Here is a 20,291-nt window from a genome sequence, read left to right as displayed (position 1 = left end):
CTGAAAGAAAGGACTAGAATAGATAACAACGTACTCAGGCTGAATGTAAAGAAAAAAAGGAGTTAAATTATTTAAAACTTTACTAAATACCTTCTAATCTCTGAAACTCAACATATTATGTGACATAAAAAACTACAGCTTTAACTCTATTTGGGAGATTCTCTAACCGACAACCATCACTATGAGCTATGTGATGATACAACGTCTCGCCCACGCTACCAGAACTATCATATACCTTGTCGGGGTATATAACACTTCAACTAAGTGGATCCACTAAGATATGCTTAAAAAGCAATAAAGAATCATCTAAAAAGTATGACTCTTTACCCATGCTGGCATACATGGTTTATGAGGACTTTTAGTTGTCTCAACTCGTCCCCATATCGGTACTAAGTACTACTCCCAATAATATATACTCATTCTCTTACGTTTAAAAACATAAATCTTCTTCTAGTTTGAGATAATTGCTCAAACTACCCTCTTAAAAGAGATAATTGCTCATGAAATATCTTTTGAACTCATAACTCAAACTACCCTCTTAACGAGTGTCGTCATCGAAAAATGGAGGGTGGAGCTCTGGGATTAGGGGCGGTTGATTATACTAACCTGGGGTTGGAGCCGACGAGGAAGGTGAATTCCATAGATCCGTTTGGGAAATGAAATGAGTAGGGCTCACTTGTTGCACTTCCTCCCCAACGTCCGGTGCAGGGGACATGTCCAAAAGTCCTCTGAAAAAAGAGGACAACAGGGGAGAGGCTGATGCGGCAGAGTCATTTTCCTCGGATAAGTTGAGGTACTTTTGCCAATTATCCGACCCCGACCCTGAATCCACTCCCTTCCTCCTACAGAATTATCCTCCATGTCAAAGTTGTTGCAACCGCCTACCAAAGTGATGAGTGAAAGAAGAAGAATAGGTATTTCCAAACCAAAGAGCCTAAAAAGAGCACGTAAGACATTGAGTAGAAAAGAACCTTGGAACCTCTCTATAATAAGGTAGGGATCAAAGCCAATCCAATGAGACAGGAGACAGGTAGTCAAAACAAAGGTAGAAAGGAGAATCATAGAATGAATAAAAGGGAAGGGTTGAAGGACTTTTAGAGATCCGATCTGTGTAAACATGATATAAAAAAATTGTCCTTTCTTAGCTTCCCCCAAAAAAAAGAGAAACTTGTAAGAAATCGCCTAATGGACGGATACATAGATAGTATTCAGAAAGATCTTGGGAATACATTCGTCATACCAAATATCTTTAGCAGTCGCAAAAGTAGTGACGGGGCTTAAATGAAGTAAACAAGTCATCTGTTATGGTCCCCTGCTATGGATTTGGTTATGGGGCGTTGTAGTGTGAAATCAAATGTTTTCTTCCTACGACCTATGATGCTGGTTCGTTAAGAGAGAACCTGCAATCTCTTGAGTTTGAAGTACTCAAAGACTTGGTAATTTTCTGCCTGACATTTCATTGAATTCAAATACATTAAATACAACACTGAAACAAAGAAAGTAACTGCCTACTGCCTACTACAACTAAATGAGAAAGTGGAGGAGTAACCTCCTTACTGCAATAACTGCTACACAGAAAATAAAAACATATATACCAAAAAGCTATAGTAAAATAACTTATAAGCTAAAGTAATCTATTTTCTAATTTCCTTAAATCTCCCATGTGTAAACCGTTGGTAGACTAAAGGGGTGCTAACATTACTCCCCCCTTTCAAATCACGCTTGTCCTCAAGCGGGAAGTGTGGAAAGCGTTGCTGCATAGAAGAAACAGTTTCCCAGGATGCCTCAGCTGGAGAAGTATGCTGCCAATGTATCAAGACTTCAGGTACATTACGAACAACCCGATGTTCAAGCACAATTATAGGATGGGGTAAGGGAGCTTCTGGAAAACTTGAAGGAAAAGTAGCAGCTGCTGGAAAGTCTCTTTCATGAAAAAGCTTCAATTTAGAGACATGAAAAACCAGATGAAGTTTTATACCAGGTGGAAACTCTAATTTATAAGCCACAGGCCCAATACGCTGCTCAATTTTGTAAGGACCATAAAACTTGGGCAACAATTTCTGGTGATGACGAGCACCCATAGAAAGCTGTTTATATGGTTGTAGCTTCAACAGAACTCTATCCCCCACCTGAAACTCAACATGTCGATGTTTGGAATCAAAAGTAGCCTTCATTCTCTGTTGAGCATGCAATAAATTCTGTCTTAAGGACTGCAGAATTTGATCCCGAGTACGTAACGCTATATCCACTGCATCTAGTTTGGAAATTCCAGGGGAATAAGGCAAAAGACGTGGCGGAGGACGCCCATACACCACTTCAAAGGGTATCATTTTCAAGGAAGAATGAAAACTGGTGTTGGATGAATATTCTGCCCAGGACAACCAGTCCATCCATTTGGTAGGATGTGCACTGGTAAAGCACCTCAAGTACATCTCCACAGTCCGGTTGACAACTTCAGTTTGGCCATCAGATTGAGGGTGATATGCTGAACTAAAACACAACTTGGTACCACTCAGGCGGAAGAGTTCTCTCCAAAAAGCACTTGTGAAAGTTACATCCCGATCACTAACCATGCTTACTGGTAAGCCATGTAATTTGAAAATATTGTCAAAGAAGAGTCGGGCAATACTTACTACTGAGTATGGATGAGCAGTTGACAATAAGTGGCAATATTTAGAGAAACGATCTACCACTACTAAGATTACATTTTTCCCACGTGAAGTACGTAAGCCTTCCACAAAATCCAATTAAATATCTGACCATATTTGCTCCGGAATTGATAAAGGCTGAAGAAGACCAGCAGGTTGCAAAGTTTCTGTTTTATGTCGCTGGCAAACACCACAAGCACGAACAAAGTCGCGAATATGACGCTTCATACCTGTCCAATGGAAATCCCTTGTAATCCGAAAAAGTGATTTTTGGTACCCCTCATGTCCCTGGTTATGCAAGGCAGTCATGACTGTCTGAATGGAAGGAGAGTTTGAAGCCAAGAATGTTCGGTGTTTATACAGAAGCAACCCATTTTTTACGCTCCACTGATCTGATGCAGTACCATCATGGACAGCAGATATTAACTGCTGGACATCAGGAGAGTTTTGTTGTTCATTTCTGATGTCATCAAAAAGGCTTAATTGAGGCATGGAAATGGCAAGAAGCATAGCTTCATCATTATCTCGACGGGATAAGGCATCAGCGACAGTGTTTAAACGACCAGCATTGTATTCAACTGAAAATGAGTAACCCAAAATCTTGGCCAACCAATGTTGTTGCGGAGGAGTTAGTGCCTTTTGTTCCAATAAAAACTTCAAACTGTAGTGATCAGTACGAACTATGAAGTGTTGCCCACATAAATAAGAACGCCAATGCCGAATAGCTTTCACTAGACCTATCAATTCTTTTTCATAAGCGGGCAGTGGCTGGTGTCTCCTTGCCAATACTCTGCTAAAAAAGGCAATGGGTTATTTATTCTGCAATAAAACAGCCCCAATACCCAGATCTGAAGCATCACATTCAATAACAAAAGGTTGAGAAAAATCTGGAAGTGCCAATACAGGTGTAGTTGTCATAGCAACCTTGAGTTTTTCGAAAGCTTGTGTTGATTGATCTGTCCATATAAATGAATTCTTGCGGAGCATGGCTATTAATGGTTCAGCTATGGATCAATAATTTTCCACAAACTCACGATAATATCCTGTGAGGCCTAGGAAACCTCGCAACCCCTTAAGAGTTGTAGGTTTGGACCATTCAGTCATGGCTGAAATTTTGCTGGAATCTGCAGAAACTCCATCAGCAGTGATGAGGTGGCCCAAATAAGCAATTTCATTTTGGGCAAATGAACACTTTGATCGCTTCAGAAAAAGATGATGATCGGAGAGTAACTTGAAAACAAGTCGCAGATGATACATATGTTCGACCCAAGTGCGATTATACACAAGAATATCATCAAAAAACACCAAAATAAATTCTCACGTGAAGCTGAAATACCTCATTCATTAATGATTGAAAGGTAGATGGAGCGTTGGTTAAGCCAAAGGGCATAACCAAAAACTCAAAATGCCCATGGTGAGTACGAAAACCAGTTTTCTCCACATCATCCTCTTTCATCCGAATTTGATAATAACCTTGGCGTAAGTCTAATTTAGAGAAATATTTAGCCCTAAACAATTCCTCCAACAATTCTTCAATTACTGGAATAGGAAATTTATCTTTGATTGTTTTTGCATTCAACTCACGATAATCAATGCACATACGCCAAGAACCATCAGATTTAGGAACAAGAACCACCGGGGAAGAGAATGGAGACTGACTTGGCCGAATTATTCCCTGCTTCAACATCTCTGAACATTGTCTTTCAATTTCATCCTTTTGATTATGTGGATATATATATGGTCGAACTACAACAGGTTTTGTTCCTGGTTCCAGAACAATTTTGTGGTCACAATCACGTTTAGCAGGGAGCCCTACTGGTTCATGAAAGAGGCAAGCAAAATCTTTCAAAATGATTTGCAGGTCTTCCTGATTATCTTTGTCAGCTAGCATAACATGAGTTGTTGCTCCTTGAGTTGGATCAGGAGACTTAACACCCTGTAACTCCACTTGTTTTCCATTTTTGAAGAATGGCATCCACATATCTATAAAGTCCCACAGTATGGGTCCTAAAGTTTTAAGCCAATTCACACCTAGAACCACATCAAATCCACTTAGATTGAGGACATATAAATCAATATGGAAAGCATAATTACCAAACCATATTGAAACTCCTTCGCATTGTCCCGGACTTCTGACCCGTTCTCCATTTGCCACCACTACTCGTAGCCCTTCTCGCCTCTCAACTTGAAGATTGAATTGTGACACAATTTTAGAGTTCACAAAGCTGTGAGTACTTCCAAAATCGACTAATGACACCACTGGATTCCCTGCCAGTTGGCCTTGTAACCGCATATTTTGTGGAGCTGTGACACCAATGATGGTTTGCAAAGAAATTTCAGGTTGATCTATATTAGGATTTGTCTCCTGTTCCAGAGATTCTTCCTCTTCGTCTATGGAATCAATCCAAAATAATTTCTTGCACTGATGGCCCCGAGTGAAGACTTCATCACAGTTGAAGCAGAGACCCTTAAGTCTCCTTTCATCCATCTCAGATCTAGTCAATTTCCTTACAAATCTGGTGCGCTGTGGAGGTGAGAAATCTGATGTTTTGGATCTGCGACCATCTAACAGTTGCGAACGAAAAGGTTGTCCCTTGCGTTCATAAAGCCGGGATAAACTCATCGTCGTAGCCAAATCTAGAGGATTATGTAACTCAACCTCAATTGCTATATAATCCACAAGACCACTACTATAAAGTTCTATCTTTTGCGATTGTGTGAGTGTACCAGCCCGGGAAACTAACTGCTCAAACTTTTCTTTGTAATCTGCCACAGACCCAATCTGGCGCAACTTAGCCAATTCTCCTAACTTCTGACTTCTGATTGGTGGTCCAAAACGAAGGTTACAATAACTTTTGAACTCATCCCAATATGGTTAAGGCAGATCTATCTCTAGTTGAAGAAACCAAAGTTGTGCATTCCCCTCTAAATGAAAAGAAGCAAGACTAACTTTTTCTTCATCCGGAGTCTGTTGATGTCGAAAAAAGTGATCACATCTGTTCAACCATCCCAAAGGGTCCCCTTGGCTAGTAAACCGTGGAAAATCCAACTTTGTATACCTAGGAATGAAGGAACTTCCTCCTGCATCTGATTTTGACCCTTCTGCCACTCCACTTTTACCCTTCCAGCCCCGATTCTGACTGGTATGATCAGTTGATTCAGAATCAACCTTCGAATTCGCTAGATCCTTTGTGAGTGCATCTAAGCGAGCATTCATTGCTTCCTGTCTCGCTATATTAGCTGCACGTTCTTCTTGAAATAAGTTCACCAATTGTGCCAGTTGATGTTGAATTTGATCTCCCATAACATTCGTCTGTGATACCAAGTTGTTATGGTCCCCTGTTATGGATCTGGTTATGGGGCGTTGTAGTGTGAAATCAAATGTTTTCTTCCTACGACCTATGATGCTGGTTCGTTAATAGAGAACCTGCAATCTCTTGAGTTTGAAGTACTCAAAGACTTGGTAATTTTCTGCCTGACATTTCATTGAATTCAAATACATTAAATACAACACTGAAACAAAGAAAGTAACTGCCTACTGTCTACTACAACTGAATGAGAAAGTGGAGGAGTAACCTCCTTACTGCAATAACTGCTACACAGAAAATAAAAACATATATACCTAAAAGCTGTAGTAAAATAACTTATAAGCTAAAGTAATCTATTTTCTAATTTCCTTAAATCTCCCATGTGTAAACCGTTGGTAGACTAAAGGGGTGCTAACATCATCCTTTGAAGCTAAGCACTTTTCATCTTTTGTAGGAAAATCCCCTTCTCTAGTCTTGGGAAATTGAGCGACGCATCCACATAAGCACAAGAATTTTGTTCTTTGAACAATCCTTCTAAATCCAAATTTTTTGTCCTTTAATTTGAGTTCATAATAATAATAACTGGCGAGTTTCATCACTATGAGCTACGTGATGATACAACGTCTCCCCCACGCTACCAGAACTATCATATACCTTATTGGGGTATATAACACTTCAACTAAGTGTATCCACTAAGCTATGCTTAAAAAGCAATAAGGAATCATCTAAAAAGTATGACTCTTTACCCATGTTGCCATACATGGTTTATGAGGACTTTTATTTGTCTGAACACGTCCCCATATCGGTACTCAGTACTACTCCCAATAATATATACTCATGCTCATAAGTTTAAAAAAATAACTCTTCCTTTAGTTTGAGATAATTGCTCAAACTACCCTCTTAAAAGAGATAACTTCTCATGAAATATCTTTCGAACTCATAACTCATTTAAGAATCTCAGTTCACTCTTTAAGCACTATAAAAATTGATACGTCTAGGAATACATAATCCCCTTATACTCTTCACAATTCATACTGAAAACTCGTTCTTAAAAATATATCAAAATAACATTTTAAGATGATCATTGATGATTCGGGAGGTCATCCTGCATAAACATTGATGGTATATCCAGCTACCATACCGCTCATACATTGATGGCATACTCAATTGTCATACTAATCATGTTTTAGAAACTTTTTTCTCAAATCTTATCTTTATTTTCTGAACACTTAGTTTAAGTACTCAAGTGCTGTCTTTAAAAAACTTTTCAAAATTTATAACTCAAATCTAGGGTTTATGTGGAATTGTTGAGATGAACGACTCAACTCAGTGTTCTTAATAGCAATAAGTAAACTCAGTACTCGGAATTCAAGACTCAAGAACTCAAAACTCATAACTCAACGATATTTCTCCTCTAAAAAATACTCAATATATAGGGTTCATGCTGAAATATAAACATGAACGAATAAACTCAAGAATTTTAATGCAAAACATATATCAATTCAATAATTATACATAGAATTTCAAAAAAAATAGACTCAAAAAAATCAACTTATCTCAAGAATACTCAAATCGATGGTAAGAATCTGTCGTGACCCAAAAATGGACGTGATGGCACTAGTCTTATCCCACCAAGACAAGTCAACCTAAAACTCAATCATTACAATAAAATGCGGAAATTTCATAATCCAACTAAAAAATACCCCCCAAAATCTGGTTGTCACGTGTACAAGACTCTAAAGTATTAGAATTGATTCAAAAGAAAACACAAGTCTCAAATGACCTTGTTTCTAGAATAGAACAAGATCATAATTAAGAAGAAAGAAGGTCCGCTGATATGAGAAGCAGCTTCCTCACAAACCTCCAAAAGATGTCTCAGACAAGGAGAAGAGAAAATATCACAAAAGTCTGAGCTAGTAACCTACAAAAAAAATGTAGTAGCAAGGGTTTAGCATCAAACCACATGGTACGCAATAAGCAAACCTCTAAACACAACCTAAGGGGGTAGAATACGGGTACTCCTTACACCCTAACCGAACCTCCAAAACTACAACCTGCATAAAACAAGCCCAATCTAACAGTTCACAATTTACAAATGCATATCTCTACAACAACATTCTAACAATCACATATTCTCAACAACAAGCTCAATATTCATCAATTACAACCTCCACAACTACAACCTGCTTAAAACTAGCCCAGCCTAACAGTTCATAATTCACATAGCACATAGCTCAACAACAACACTCTAACAATTACATATCCTCAGCAACAAGCTCAATATTCATCAATCAAAGTTCCACAGAAAGGCACTCACAAGCTCAGCAAAACGCAATATCAAGTTCACTAATGATAAATATGTGTAATGCAATGTAATACAATATCAAGTATAGTGATGCATGTCTGACCTAATGATACACACCTGTTGTCTCTCAGTCCGGGACCCATGGGGGACATATCTGTCCATTTATCCATCGCGGCACGTGATAGAACCCTAGATAAAAGTAATTAGCACGGCGCGCGGTACATCCTCCCAAATATAGTATCCATCGCTGCGTGCGATACGTCCCTTGAAATGGTACATCCTCTTTAATTTCTTATTCTTTCTCAATTCACATAATACTTGTCACAACCATGTCTCAGAACAATGTAAATGACATGTTCACACAAATAATGAGAAAATGACCATTTTCATAACATTACACAATTCACAACAACACAATCATGATACAACATCAACAATAATTCAACAAATCTTTCAAACCATTCTTAACTCATCACACAAACAATTAATCACATTGGCTTTTATTACCCCTTTTTCATCATTAGAATTAATCAATGTGGACAATTCAACCCATCACCAAGTCTCATTACCCCAAACACATATTACAAGGAAATACACGAATTTCATACACTTAACAAGGATTTAGAAATCCACTTGCCTCAAATAGTTGAACAATGACTCCAGAACTTGAGCCTTCCTCTTTTGGTTGACTTCCAAATCAATACAATCTATTTAAATAAATAATTACAATAAGATTTTAAAACTAACAACACTCATATCACTATAGGTCTAGCCTAGACCCAAAAACTCACATCAAATCTATAATCAAGTCTAAGGTTAAATCATAACATCTCCAAACACTACAACCTTAATAATTTTCATATAATATAATACATTTAATATTTAATTACATATCTCAATTTCTAAAAACTTGAATTGTAACTTGATAACTACAAGAAGACTTCCAAAATTGAAGCCAATACATAGATAGTACCCTTACGGAAACCTAACTCATATTTAAATCCAATCACCCCCTTATCATTGTGAAATTAGAATCCCTCACTAGCCACCAAAATAACAACTAATAATAATAATAATTAACTCCTAACAATGGATAAAAGTGACGCTGCACAGCAACAAACAAATTTGCCAAATTCTTGTAATCTCATGCCCCTTTTATGCACACAAAATATGATATAATAATATACACCTCTTTTCATGTAATCCATTCTTACTCAATTAATGATGGTTGTCAGAATTGTCTCCTCCAACCCCAAAATAATTGTCACCACTCCTATCACAATTCATGTGTATTGAATGCCCATTACTATAATATTATTCTATATTCATATATATTATGCACCAGAATTTATTTCTTATGAACATAGAGGTAAGCCTCTTACCTCGAGGTTCCACGACACTCTGCACAGGTAGTTTTTCCCTTCCTTTCTTTTCTTTTTCTAAATAAAATAATTAGGTATTCAAAGTGGCAAATTACACTAACTTAATCTAAATATATGGGTTAAGTGGTAAAGGTTATTAAACTAATTATAAACTTGGCCCATTAAGCATTAACTAAAGTAAATATTGAAGGAATCCCATAGTGTAGGATATAAATTACATCCTATCCCAACTAATTTACATTTTACAAAAAAATCCCTTAAAAAGGTAGGCGAATGATACATAGCTACAGTGTTTATCCATTGTCACTGATACACGCGTCTATAACTGAATGTCGCGCTAAAAAAGGGAAAAATGTAATAATTAAGTTTGTTAATTTAATTAGCTTAATTTACGCCTAACTAATCCTAAACATTCCTTATCTTAATAGGTAATCTACTCAGACATTACAAAATTTCAAATTTCAAATTTCAAAATTATATCTTCTACATTGAAGAACAATTTGTGAACATCCATCCATTTAGAAAAAGCTAGAAATAGGAATAAAACTCTGATTTTTTGCTGATACAAAATGAATATATCAATTTTACTGAGGCATTCAGGAATTTGGGTCAGCGAAGTGAAATATGAAAGTTACAAAAGTGACGGAATCGTTGTTGGACAATCAATTTCATTTTTGAATCTCAAAGTAGCAATTTCAGCCGAGTTGGATATCGATGTATCAAGGAAAAACATTGAAATTAGTTACATCATAGAAGGTAACTCGTCTCCAATGAAAATGAAGAACGACATGGGTGTTAAACTTTATTTAGAAATGAAAAAAGTGAGCCAGGATTTGCAATGTATCCATTATGCATTGACACAAATGAAAAGATTGGCGGTGATGTACATAACTTTGATGGAACATGTAGAAGGCACAACACAGGATACAAAAGCTCTTGCGGTGGTCGAATCAAGAATTTGTGATTCGTATTATATTCCAGAATTGGAAGTTACAAATTACATAATTGATTCAAATAGTATAGAGGTGAAGACATGTCAGTTATATAACGATAAAGCAACACTCGTAGATGTGATGGAGAAATATAAGATAAAGAACAACTTCAATTGCAAAGTAAAGAGATCTGATAGACAAAGGTATGCGAGTATTTGATTTGTTTTGTGAAGAACTGTAGTTGGATTCGTTAGATTTATAAATAGTGATACCATATTTTGTTTTAATGTATGATACATTATTAAATAAAAAGTCATTGATTTTAATTTTTTGTTTAGTTCGTTGAATATGATTTGTGGTAGATTGATAATGATACATTATTTGTTGATACATTAAGTTAATATTGTTGATACGTTCAGATTAGACTGTTTAAAAATTAAATAATCTAATCGCAAGATTCATGTAGCCGATACATTCCGTCATTTTGTGATACATGATTCATTATTTATTTATTTTTTGAATCTGATAAAAAATAATTGTGTTGGTTGTTAATATTATTGATACATTGAGTTAATATTTGTCATACGTTAAGATAATATCGTTGAAACAGTAAATAATCATGTAGCCGATACATTCAAAAAAATTGTGATACGTGGATAAATTATTATTTTCTGAATCTGATACAAAAAATACATCATTCTTTGGTTACTTTGAACTTTAGTGTTTTATAAATTATAACATGTAACTGCTATATGTATTAATATGATGAAAAAAAATGTACAGCTATGTGTTGGTATGTTTTTCGGATGAATGTGGCTCGACTATAAAGGCTTCCTTCAGAAAAAAATATGATGTTTTCAAAGTTAGATACTTCAATAGTGAACATACGTGTCCAATGCAGGATAGGGTACTAACCAAAGTCCAAGCAACAGTCGGGTTTGTTAGTGGTGTGACTGCTCCCAAATTGGTCAACCATAAAATAATTCATACTCCGAAATATATAATTGTTGATATTAGAGAATTCTATGGGGTTCAAATATCTTACCAACAGGCATGGCGTGCTAAAGAGCGTGCACTAGAAATGATAAGGGGTAAACCATCTGCTGGATATAGACAGATGCCGAGATACATATACATGCTAAATACTATTTATCCAAATTCTTATATAAGGATGCAGAAGAATGAGGAAGATGAATTTATGTATATGTTTGTAGCCTTAAGACAATTGATTAGGGGGTTCGATTACTGCAAACCAATAGTTGTTGTCGATGGTGCACATCTAGGTGGAGCTTACAAAGGGACATTTGTATCAGCAAGCACACTTGATGGGGCAGGAATATGTTTTTTGTAGTTGTGAGGTGTTTGTAAATGTTATGTATCAAATGAAATAATATGTGTTGCTCTGTAATTAGGTTGTATATTTCTATTGGCATATGGTGTTGTGGACACTGAAAATGACTGTTCATGGACATAGCTCTTCAAACAATTCAAAAATGCATTTGACGAGCGCGAAGAAATGTGTGTTGTATCAGATAGGAATGAGAGTATTATGAAGAGTGTAAGGATTGTGTTCCCAAATATACATCATTATGCATGCATATGACATCTTTGGAAGAATGTATGTGGAAACATCAAAAGGAGAAAAAACACCCTAAGTGATCTATTTTACTCTATGGCCAAGGCATACAGAAAGGAGGATTTTGATAAATTGATGGCTAAGGTTGATAAAATTGATCACAGGGTTAAGGAGTACCTTGATGATGCAGGGTATGAGAAGTGGTCGAGAGTTCATTCAACAGTAAATAGAGGTAGAATGATGACTTAGAACATTGCGGAATGTATCAATGGTTGTCTTGTTGAAGCACGTCAATTGTCTATATTAGAATTCTTGGAAGAAGTTAGAATTCTATTTCGTTATTGGCATTGCAAAAATAGAGAAATAGCCTCCAATACAAAGGACACATTGGGGAGAAGATTTGAGGAGGTATTGATTATAAACGCGTCTAAAAGTTCGAAGATGGAAGTATGTGTCATAATACATTATTTTATATTCTATGTATATAATTCGGTGTATCATTCTGTTGTTTGAACATGATTTCTTTTAATATACGCAGGTTGTTCCATCATATGAATTTATTTTCTTGGTTTATGAAGTTGGAAGAAGATACATTGTTTGTCTTGAGCGGAAAGTATGTTCTTGTGGAAGATTTCAACAAGATGAGATACCTTGAGCACATGCAATCATTGTTTTAAAGGAAAAGAATGTTAAAGATATGCATCCATATTGCTCTGATTACTACAAGCCTGATGCATTAGCAAAAACATATGAGATTCCAATGGTTCCAATGCTAGATAAGGAAGATTGATCAGCTCCTGAGGATGTTGTAGCTGAAACTGTGTATCCACCTAGATACAGACGATTAGCTGGATGACCAAGGAAAAGAAGAAAAAAGAATGCAGATGAAAAGATTACAGTGAACACAAATTGTTGTGGACAATGTGGACAAGAAGGTCACAATAGAAGAACTTGTACTTTCTTTCCAAAAGAAAAGTGAAATCATCATAATGTTTATATGACATTAATGTTTTTGTTGAACAATTTTTCACGTAAACAGTTATCAATGTTATTAATCAGTATTGTTGTTCAAAAATAATTAAACTGTATTGTTCATTTTTGTTATTAATAAGTATTGTTGTTCAAAAAAATAGTTTGTTATGATTTGTGTATCATTGTTAATTCTGATAAATAAATTTTAAGGTGCAATTATAAATAAAATGTTGGTTAACGTATAAGCTAATGTATCATATGCATTAAATAATAAATAATTTCAGTAATGTAAATTCCTACATCAAATTATATAACATTTGTTGTATCATATATATTAATTGGTTACTATATCATTTACATTAAAACATACACAACCTATATGTTAGCAATAAGCTATTAAACGTGTATCATATACTATATATATTATGATACATACATTAAACAATTAAGTTTGTAAACAGTTTATTTAACACAATAGTTATGAATCGTGTATCATATACTATATATATTATGTTGCACGTATAATATTAATTATAAATAATTAATCATATACGTTAAAGTTTCAAAAATCTATTTTTTAGTAATATGTTATTATATCTCATTACTTAGAAGATACATAATAACAATGAAAACATGTATCAGCTAATATATATGTTATATACTACACTTTTCCTTTATGTAATGCAATAATGTGTCTGAAATTTAACTTTTTATAAGCAAAGTATGTTGGTCCATACTGTATCAAAACAGACTAAAACATGAGTGAAATTGTCAAAAGGATAAAAAAAATAAAACATTATATATGCATAGATACTTAATTACTACACTACGTGAACCAAATCTTCTTCTGGTAGTTGTGTGACTACACTCTTAGGTTTTGGTGGATCATCATTCTCACTAACGTATGCACCCTTAGCCTTCTCGCTGCCATAACTCCACAACAATGCTCCATATCTTTTCCGTATGTATTCAGGAAGAAAATCAACTAATGATGTTTCGATTTGGTCGCTCAGATACTTCCCAAATGTAGCAACATATAACCCACAATCTCTACAAAAATGCAGAATATCAGTTATAAACTTAAATCAGACATGATTCAAAAACAATAAAAGCACAATACTTACAGGCTGTCACTCTTTTGTTGCATAATGTCTTGGGCAAATTTAACCATGGAAGGAACTTGTGCCTCTAAAAGTGAACCAGAATTATTGTCCTTGTACGCATCACAATCAACAAAGTTTGTTCGCGCAGTTTTTTCAAAGAATCCACTGTCCATGAGGTAAGAAGGAAGCATTTTAGACAACATTTTCATCTCGTACATAATTGCTTTTTTCCTTGAGCCTAATGAAGAGTCATACACCCTTATCACTCTATTTTTCAGTTCAACAACAGGCAACACCCAATGAAATTGTCCATCGCAATTAACCGGGATGTAAACATCGTTTACAAGATGCCATGGTAAAGCAGCTAGGATTTCAAAACCTTTGATGATGTTAGTGATTGATCTCTAATATACAGATACAGCTGAAGCGCGATCAATGTGTTCTTGGGTACTAATAAGATCATCATCATTAGCAAAGTAATACCTTTCATAGGTATTTTTGATGTGTGAGATGAACAAGCAGTTGGCTGTTGTGTATCTGTATTGATTCATGCTCCAGAGTTTTGATTTTTGGAGGTAGTAAAAAACAACATCGATGTGCTATAAAAAACATGATAAACAAAATTAGAAACTTGTAAAAAAAGGTCTATGATAGAATTGATACATTAAATGATAATCTAAACAAATACTAATTTGATCGTTTATTTGATTGTATCCGGGATGATTTTTTGTAGCATGTTGTTCTTTATCAGTGTATCTGATACATGCTTAAATTGTTTCATTAAGAACTTTACCTGATCAGTCCAACATTTATTTGGCTGTGACATGGCATAGAACCAGTTCTTGTTAATTGGAAATGCAACAACAAAATCCATCATCTCAAATTCAAAAGAAGAGGCTTTTGATCTGTATTTATCCTCTGATGGTTTCCTGTGATATATTTGTATTATCAATTGGTTACATCAAAATAAGTTAATCCAAACATTTACAAAATATATGTATTAAACTTACTTATTGGCATGATTTTTGAGAAGCCCCTTGGTTAACCATTGCATATACTCATCAATTAGTTTAGACGAAGGTTGATATGTAATCCCACATCCTTCAAATGGAAAATACAGACGAACATCGTCATCCAATTTCTATTTTCCCTTATCGCTTGAACCAAAAGAAGTCACGTATGGAGATTGAATAATTCTTGAAGGCATCCTATTTCTAGGCGCAGGAGTCTTTGAATGACTTCTAACAACAATCTCGATGGTTGGAATATCATTGGGTAATTGACTATCAGACAACAAATCATGACTGCCATTTAAATCCTGTGGATTGTAAACACACAATGGTTTAGCAGTAACAACAACTTTTCCTAGATCGGATACAAGTGCATCTATTGCTGCTTCAGTTGAGGGCGATATTGTTGTTGATGTGGAAGAATCTTGTATAATAAAATATTATATTTTTTTTTAGTATCATTGCATATAATGAATATTAGTGTAATGATGCATAATTGATAAATATACTGATGTATCAACTGTTATTCTAAAAGGTATAAAATGACGAATGTTGTGTTGAACTGTGTCAGCACCATCTTCATCCATGTTTACTTCATTTAAAGCTTGACGGGGCTTGATGTGCTTCATCATCCTGAATATAAGCATGTTGTATGTATCAGTTATCCATTATACTAATTATGTATGATATATATATATATATATATATATATATATATATATATATATATATATATATATATATATATAAGAGGATAATGTATCAAAGAAAATTGTAATGTTTAAAGTTTTGATCATACTGATACCTTCTTAGGATCATTTGCTTCAGTATCAACATGAGTACTTTCATATGTAGGCTAGAGCTCTGAAACACCCTTCATTTGTTGTTGGTTACTAATATTTTGATCAATCTATATTTGAATTTATAATAATAAAAAAGGTGTTAACATAATTGTTACTGAAACATTATTTAACATAAGTAATGAATATAAAGTTGAAATATATAACTGATTAATGAGATAGAAGATTTGGTGAATCACCTTTACTATATATATGATCTATATATGCTGATACATATGATTAATACATACTTAATGTATGAGGTATAACGACAATTACAAACAATGTATCTGATACATACCTCTGCATTGACATGAACTTGATGTCCACCCTCATTAACAGATACACCAACCTCAAAATCAGCTACACCAACTGCATCAGCAAAATCAGTCTGTATATGTGAAGATGGTTGTTTATTGCTTGATTGAGGATCGACTTTGTTGTTTTCCTTGTGTCGAGATAGCATCAACTGCGAGTGGTTTTCCTTTATCAAGATTACAAGTTCCTCAAATTTCTTGTCAACCTATCAAAAAGTTATAAAAAAACAACTACAATTAGAATTAATATAAAGAAAAAATAGTAAAATCGAAATAATTACTTACGTAATTTCTTCAAATGATCTTTCAGTTCTTCAATATCTGGAATTACATAGTTGACTTTTTAAGCATCTGCAGAACCGTGTACATTAGCAGCCGGTGTCGAAGGACCATCTGGAATAGAAAATGGCTGATTAATCACACATTGGACTGATCTGGTTGACTGGGTTCTAACACCTTTGTTGTAGGTGTATCCACTTTCTTTCTTCTTTTTGGTGGTGGTGGAGATGATGTATTAGACACTCTAGATGATCTCCTTAACAACTGTTCGGGAGGTCTTGTGGAGAAATCATCAAAATCAGCAATGTCATTCGGTTGAACTATCTTGGGATTGACAGATGTTGTGGTGGGTGAAGAAGGAGGATCATGTTCATCTTCAGTTAAATCAAAAGCTGCAAGTTCCTCCGGTGTTGGCACAATGTTTGAACATGCATTCTGGAAAAACAATTCTTTTTTAATATTAAGAGATAAAATTATGTATCCTAACACAAAAAAAAATGATTTTAAAAATACAAACTTGCAACCTTACAACTATATACTTAATTATGTATGAAATGTAATATAAAATGGGATTCAATGTTACCTCTTGAAAAATGCTAGTCATAAGCATTTCAAACTTTGGCTTTAAAGCCACTACCCTCCAATTGCAAATTCTAGGGATGACATTCCGTTCTTTCACAACAATTTTAGGATTTAATTGGGATGCAAATTCATATGTCAATACGTTAAGTGCATAAGGCATTCCGTTTAACCGATACAACTGTTTGCTAAGATTGAAATCCTGTCGGAGTGAATCCATGAGCTTTGTGAATGCAATCTGTCCCCAAGGATATACTTGATATCTACCATCTTCAACCATTAAAAATTCATTAACAGATATTGAAGATTCACCAGTTTGAGCCAAAATGAATGTATGGAGAAAGTATAGGATAGCCATCTGGAGTGCATCGTGATTATTCTCCCAGTTGCCCATCAGAAATCGTTGGACTAGATGATTCTTGCTTACACTTTTAACTGCACTAGGAAAATATTTTTGGAATAGCCTATAGGGAGTTGATTCTGGGTATTCAAATTCTTTGTTATTGCCTTTACATTTAAGACCAGTTATTATTGCAAATTCTTTGATACCAAATTTCAAGATAACCCCGTTTGCATGTCTAATATGCAACACCTTTGAGTTGCCTTGTTCCAATTCTAACAACAACAAACATTTATTGATTTGACCCTGAAAATTACATTTAGGAATGTCTAAATAGGGTCCAAAAATTGTAGCTCTAAACAGTTCAATTACGTCATCCCCTATAGACTTCTGGAACTCCTCCAAAAAATTTGTGTTAAAAGGGACACCAAACCTTATGGCATGTGTTGGTACCTTTTTTATAACATATTTGATTGACTGCAAAATGAAAAAGAAAATTATACTAAATAAAAACACCAAATCACACTACACAACAAGTAATGATACATAGAAAAATACATGCTACCAGACTTTAACATAATCGTATTATAAAACTTGATACATTATATAGAAGGATGCCATGTATGATATATTATTAATGGTGCCTTTTTTATAACATATTTTATGATACATACATAAAAACACCAAATCACACTACACAACAAGTAATGATACATAATAAAAACAAGTTGATACATAGAAAAATACATGTTACCAGACTTCAACAGAGTCATATTATAAAACTTGATACATTATACAGAAGGATGTCGTGTCTGATACATCAACGACTTTTTTGTTAAATTTGACAAGTCTCTTTTTCATATTGGGGTTTCTTATGTATCATTTTTTCGATACACATATAAAATAAGGCTTTTATAAGTTTCGACTAAATCTCAAATCAGTATGTATCAAACTAAGTTAGGGTTTTTGAATGTATCATGATTTAACCCAATAAACAATATTACACATCCAATTAATGTATCAGTCAATTTCAGTCTACGGTATCAAACGCAATACAAATCACAAACAAGTTTAATAAAGATTAAAAACACATACTCTAGGCAATGCAGGTATGGAAATAGTGGGTGCTGCTTTTCATCCCCTTTTTGGGGGGGTTTTGCAACCTTTGGATTAGTCGATTTTGGCACATCTTTGGTCGACTGATTAATCAAGTTTAATGGGTCATGCAAACTTTTTGATTTAATCTCTGCCCAATTTTCATCATCAGAGTCGTATATTGTTCGATTAGTATTAGAAAGATTTGATATAGGATTAGGATCCATATGTATCAAGAAGAAGAAATCGAAACAAAATAAAAATTGAAGGAAGAAGATGAAAGCTACAATGGTAGACTTTGGGAGAGATGACGGAGAAGACGAAGTTTGAAAAGCGTTGGATTGAGAGATAAAATTAATGAAAATCAATTTGGGATAATGATCTGTAACTGAAAAAATATTGGAGTGAATTTAGGGAGAAAAAAAAGGAGTGACATAAGGAGTGGTGAAACGTGGGAGGTAAAAAATAATCATGTATCTAACAAATTTGATATTTAAGTGAAATAAGGGATTTAAGTAATTTTTTTAAAAAGTAGGGAAAAATAAATAATAAGGAACTTAAAGTTGTTTATTTAAGTTATTTTTCCTTAACTAAAATTAGTTATTTAATAATTAACCACCAATGAATTCACTGTAGTTAAACAAATATTCTAAATTTCCAAAAATGACATTCTGGGTCATTACATGACCCACCACTAAAAATCATGTTCGTCCTCGAACATAATGAAGAGAAAGAAGAATAACCTACGTTTCCAAAAGCCTAAGGTATGATCTTCGACAGTTGGTATTCATCTCTCCAAGCGAGCTCCTCCTTAAGAACATTCCATCAAGATCAACTATTAAAAACTGAACTTTCGAATCAAATTTTGCAAATCTACAAGCCAAGAGTGATTACCAAACCAAAACTAACCCATGAACTCAGTCTGAACTAAAATCCTCATACTATGACACAACCATCAAGACGAATCTTCTCTCACATAACCGAGAAAAAATTATGAACCAATATCGGCTATAACCAGAAGTGAACCTGAACCAATCACTAGACACTCATAATGCACAAATCATCATCGATCTTATAAAGATTCCTTTCTCACAATACATTTTTTCCCCGAACTTAAGTTATAAAAATCTGATCTTTAGGCATCGGGTACTCATCAAGGGAGGGTTAAACTTATCTAGGCCAAAAAAGGAAATGATCAAGTAACCACCCATCAAACGATACATCTAATTATAGAAAACTTCTAACAACACTATCGGGATGCTAGATCAGTAGATGTGACTATAGGCAAACCATAAAAAAATTAGTAAAACTTGACCAAATGGTCCCCACATCCAATCAGACCTAGTCGAAACGTGACCTCGACGATGAGACGAATATTAAAACTATAGTACTACAATAACTATTCATGGTAGCTCTTCTATAAGTTTCATAAGTGAGGTCGTATATGTAGAACCAGTGGTATACTTCTACTGTCCCAAACCACACTAAATCTTTCATAACTGAAATGACCAAGTCTGTCCAAGGATCATACCCTATCAAGAGGACATAAGAGGATCGGTACATCCGATCCACCACTAGGAATTCACCATAGATGTAGAAACACACG

The 20,291-nt window shown here is 34.7% G+C and overlaps 2 protein-coding genes and 2 pseudogenes across 2 annotated transcripts; 2 read left to right on the top strand and 2 right to left on the bottom strand.

Annotated features, from left to right (window-relative positions):
- Positions 1–5,523: 5,523 nt before the first annotated feature.
- On the bottom strand, positions 5,524–5,988 carry LOC125819222 (uncharacterized). The gene has a single exon (XM_049498689.1). The coding sequence runs from the start codon at positions 5,950–5,952 to the stop codon at positions 5,524–5,526; it is 429 nt and encodes a 142-aa protein (XP_049354646.1). The 5' UTR covers positions 5,953–5,988.
- A 4,224-nt stretch (positions 5,989–10,212) lies between these two features.
- Positions 10,213–11,926, top strand: LOC125819221 (uncharacterized). Its single transcript, XM_049498688.1, has 3 exons — positions 10,213–10,406; positions 10,662–10,778; positions 11,359–11,926. The coding sequence occupies exons 1-3, from the start codon at positions 10,213–10,215 to the stop codon at positions 11,924–11,926; spliced, it is 879 nt and encodes a 292-aa protein (XP_049354645.1).
- A 41-nt stretch (positions 11,927–11,967) lies between these two features.
- LOC125819220 (uncharacterized) lies at positions 11,968–12,941 on the top strand (annotated as a pseudogene).
- Positions 12,942–13,944: 1,003 nt separating this feature from the next.
- On the bottom strand, positions 13,945–18,912 carry LOC125819218 (uncharacterized; annotated as a pseudogene).
- Positions 18,913–20,291: the final 1,379 nt, after the last annotated feature.

This window comes from Solanum verrucosum, unplaced genomic scaffold (genome assembly GCF_900185275.1).
Source record: "Solanum verrucosum unplaced genomic scaffold, falcon-dt-bn FXZP01000249.1, whole genome shotgun sequence".
NCBI classification, from domain to species: Eukaryota; Viridiplantae; Streptophyta; class Magnoliopsida; order Solanales; family Solanaceae; genus Solanum; species Solanum verrucosum.
The sequence above is the reverse complement of the archived record's forward strand: the minus strand, read 5'-3'. Positions and strand labels throughout refer to the sequence as shown.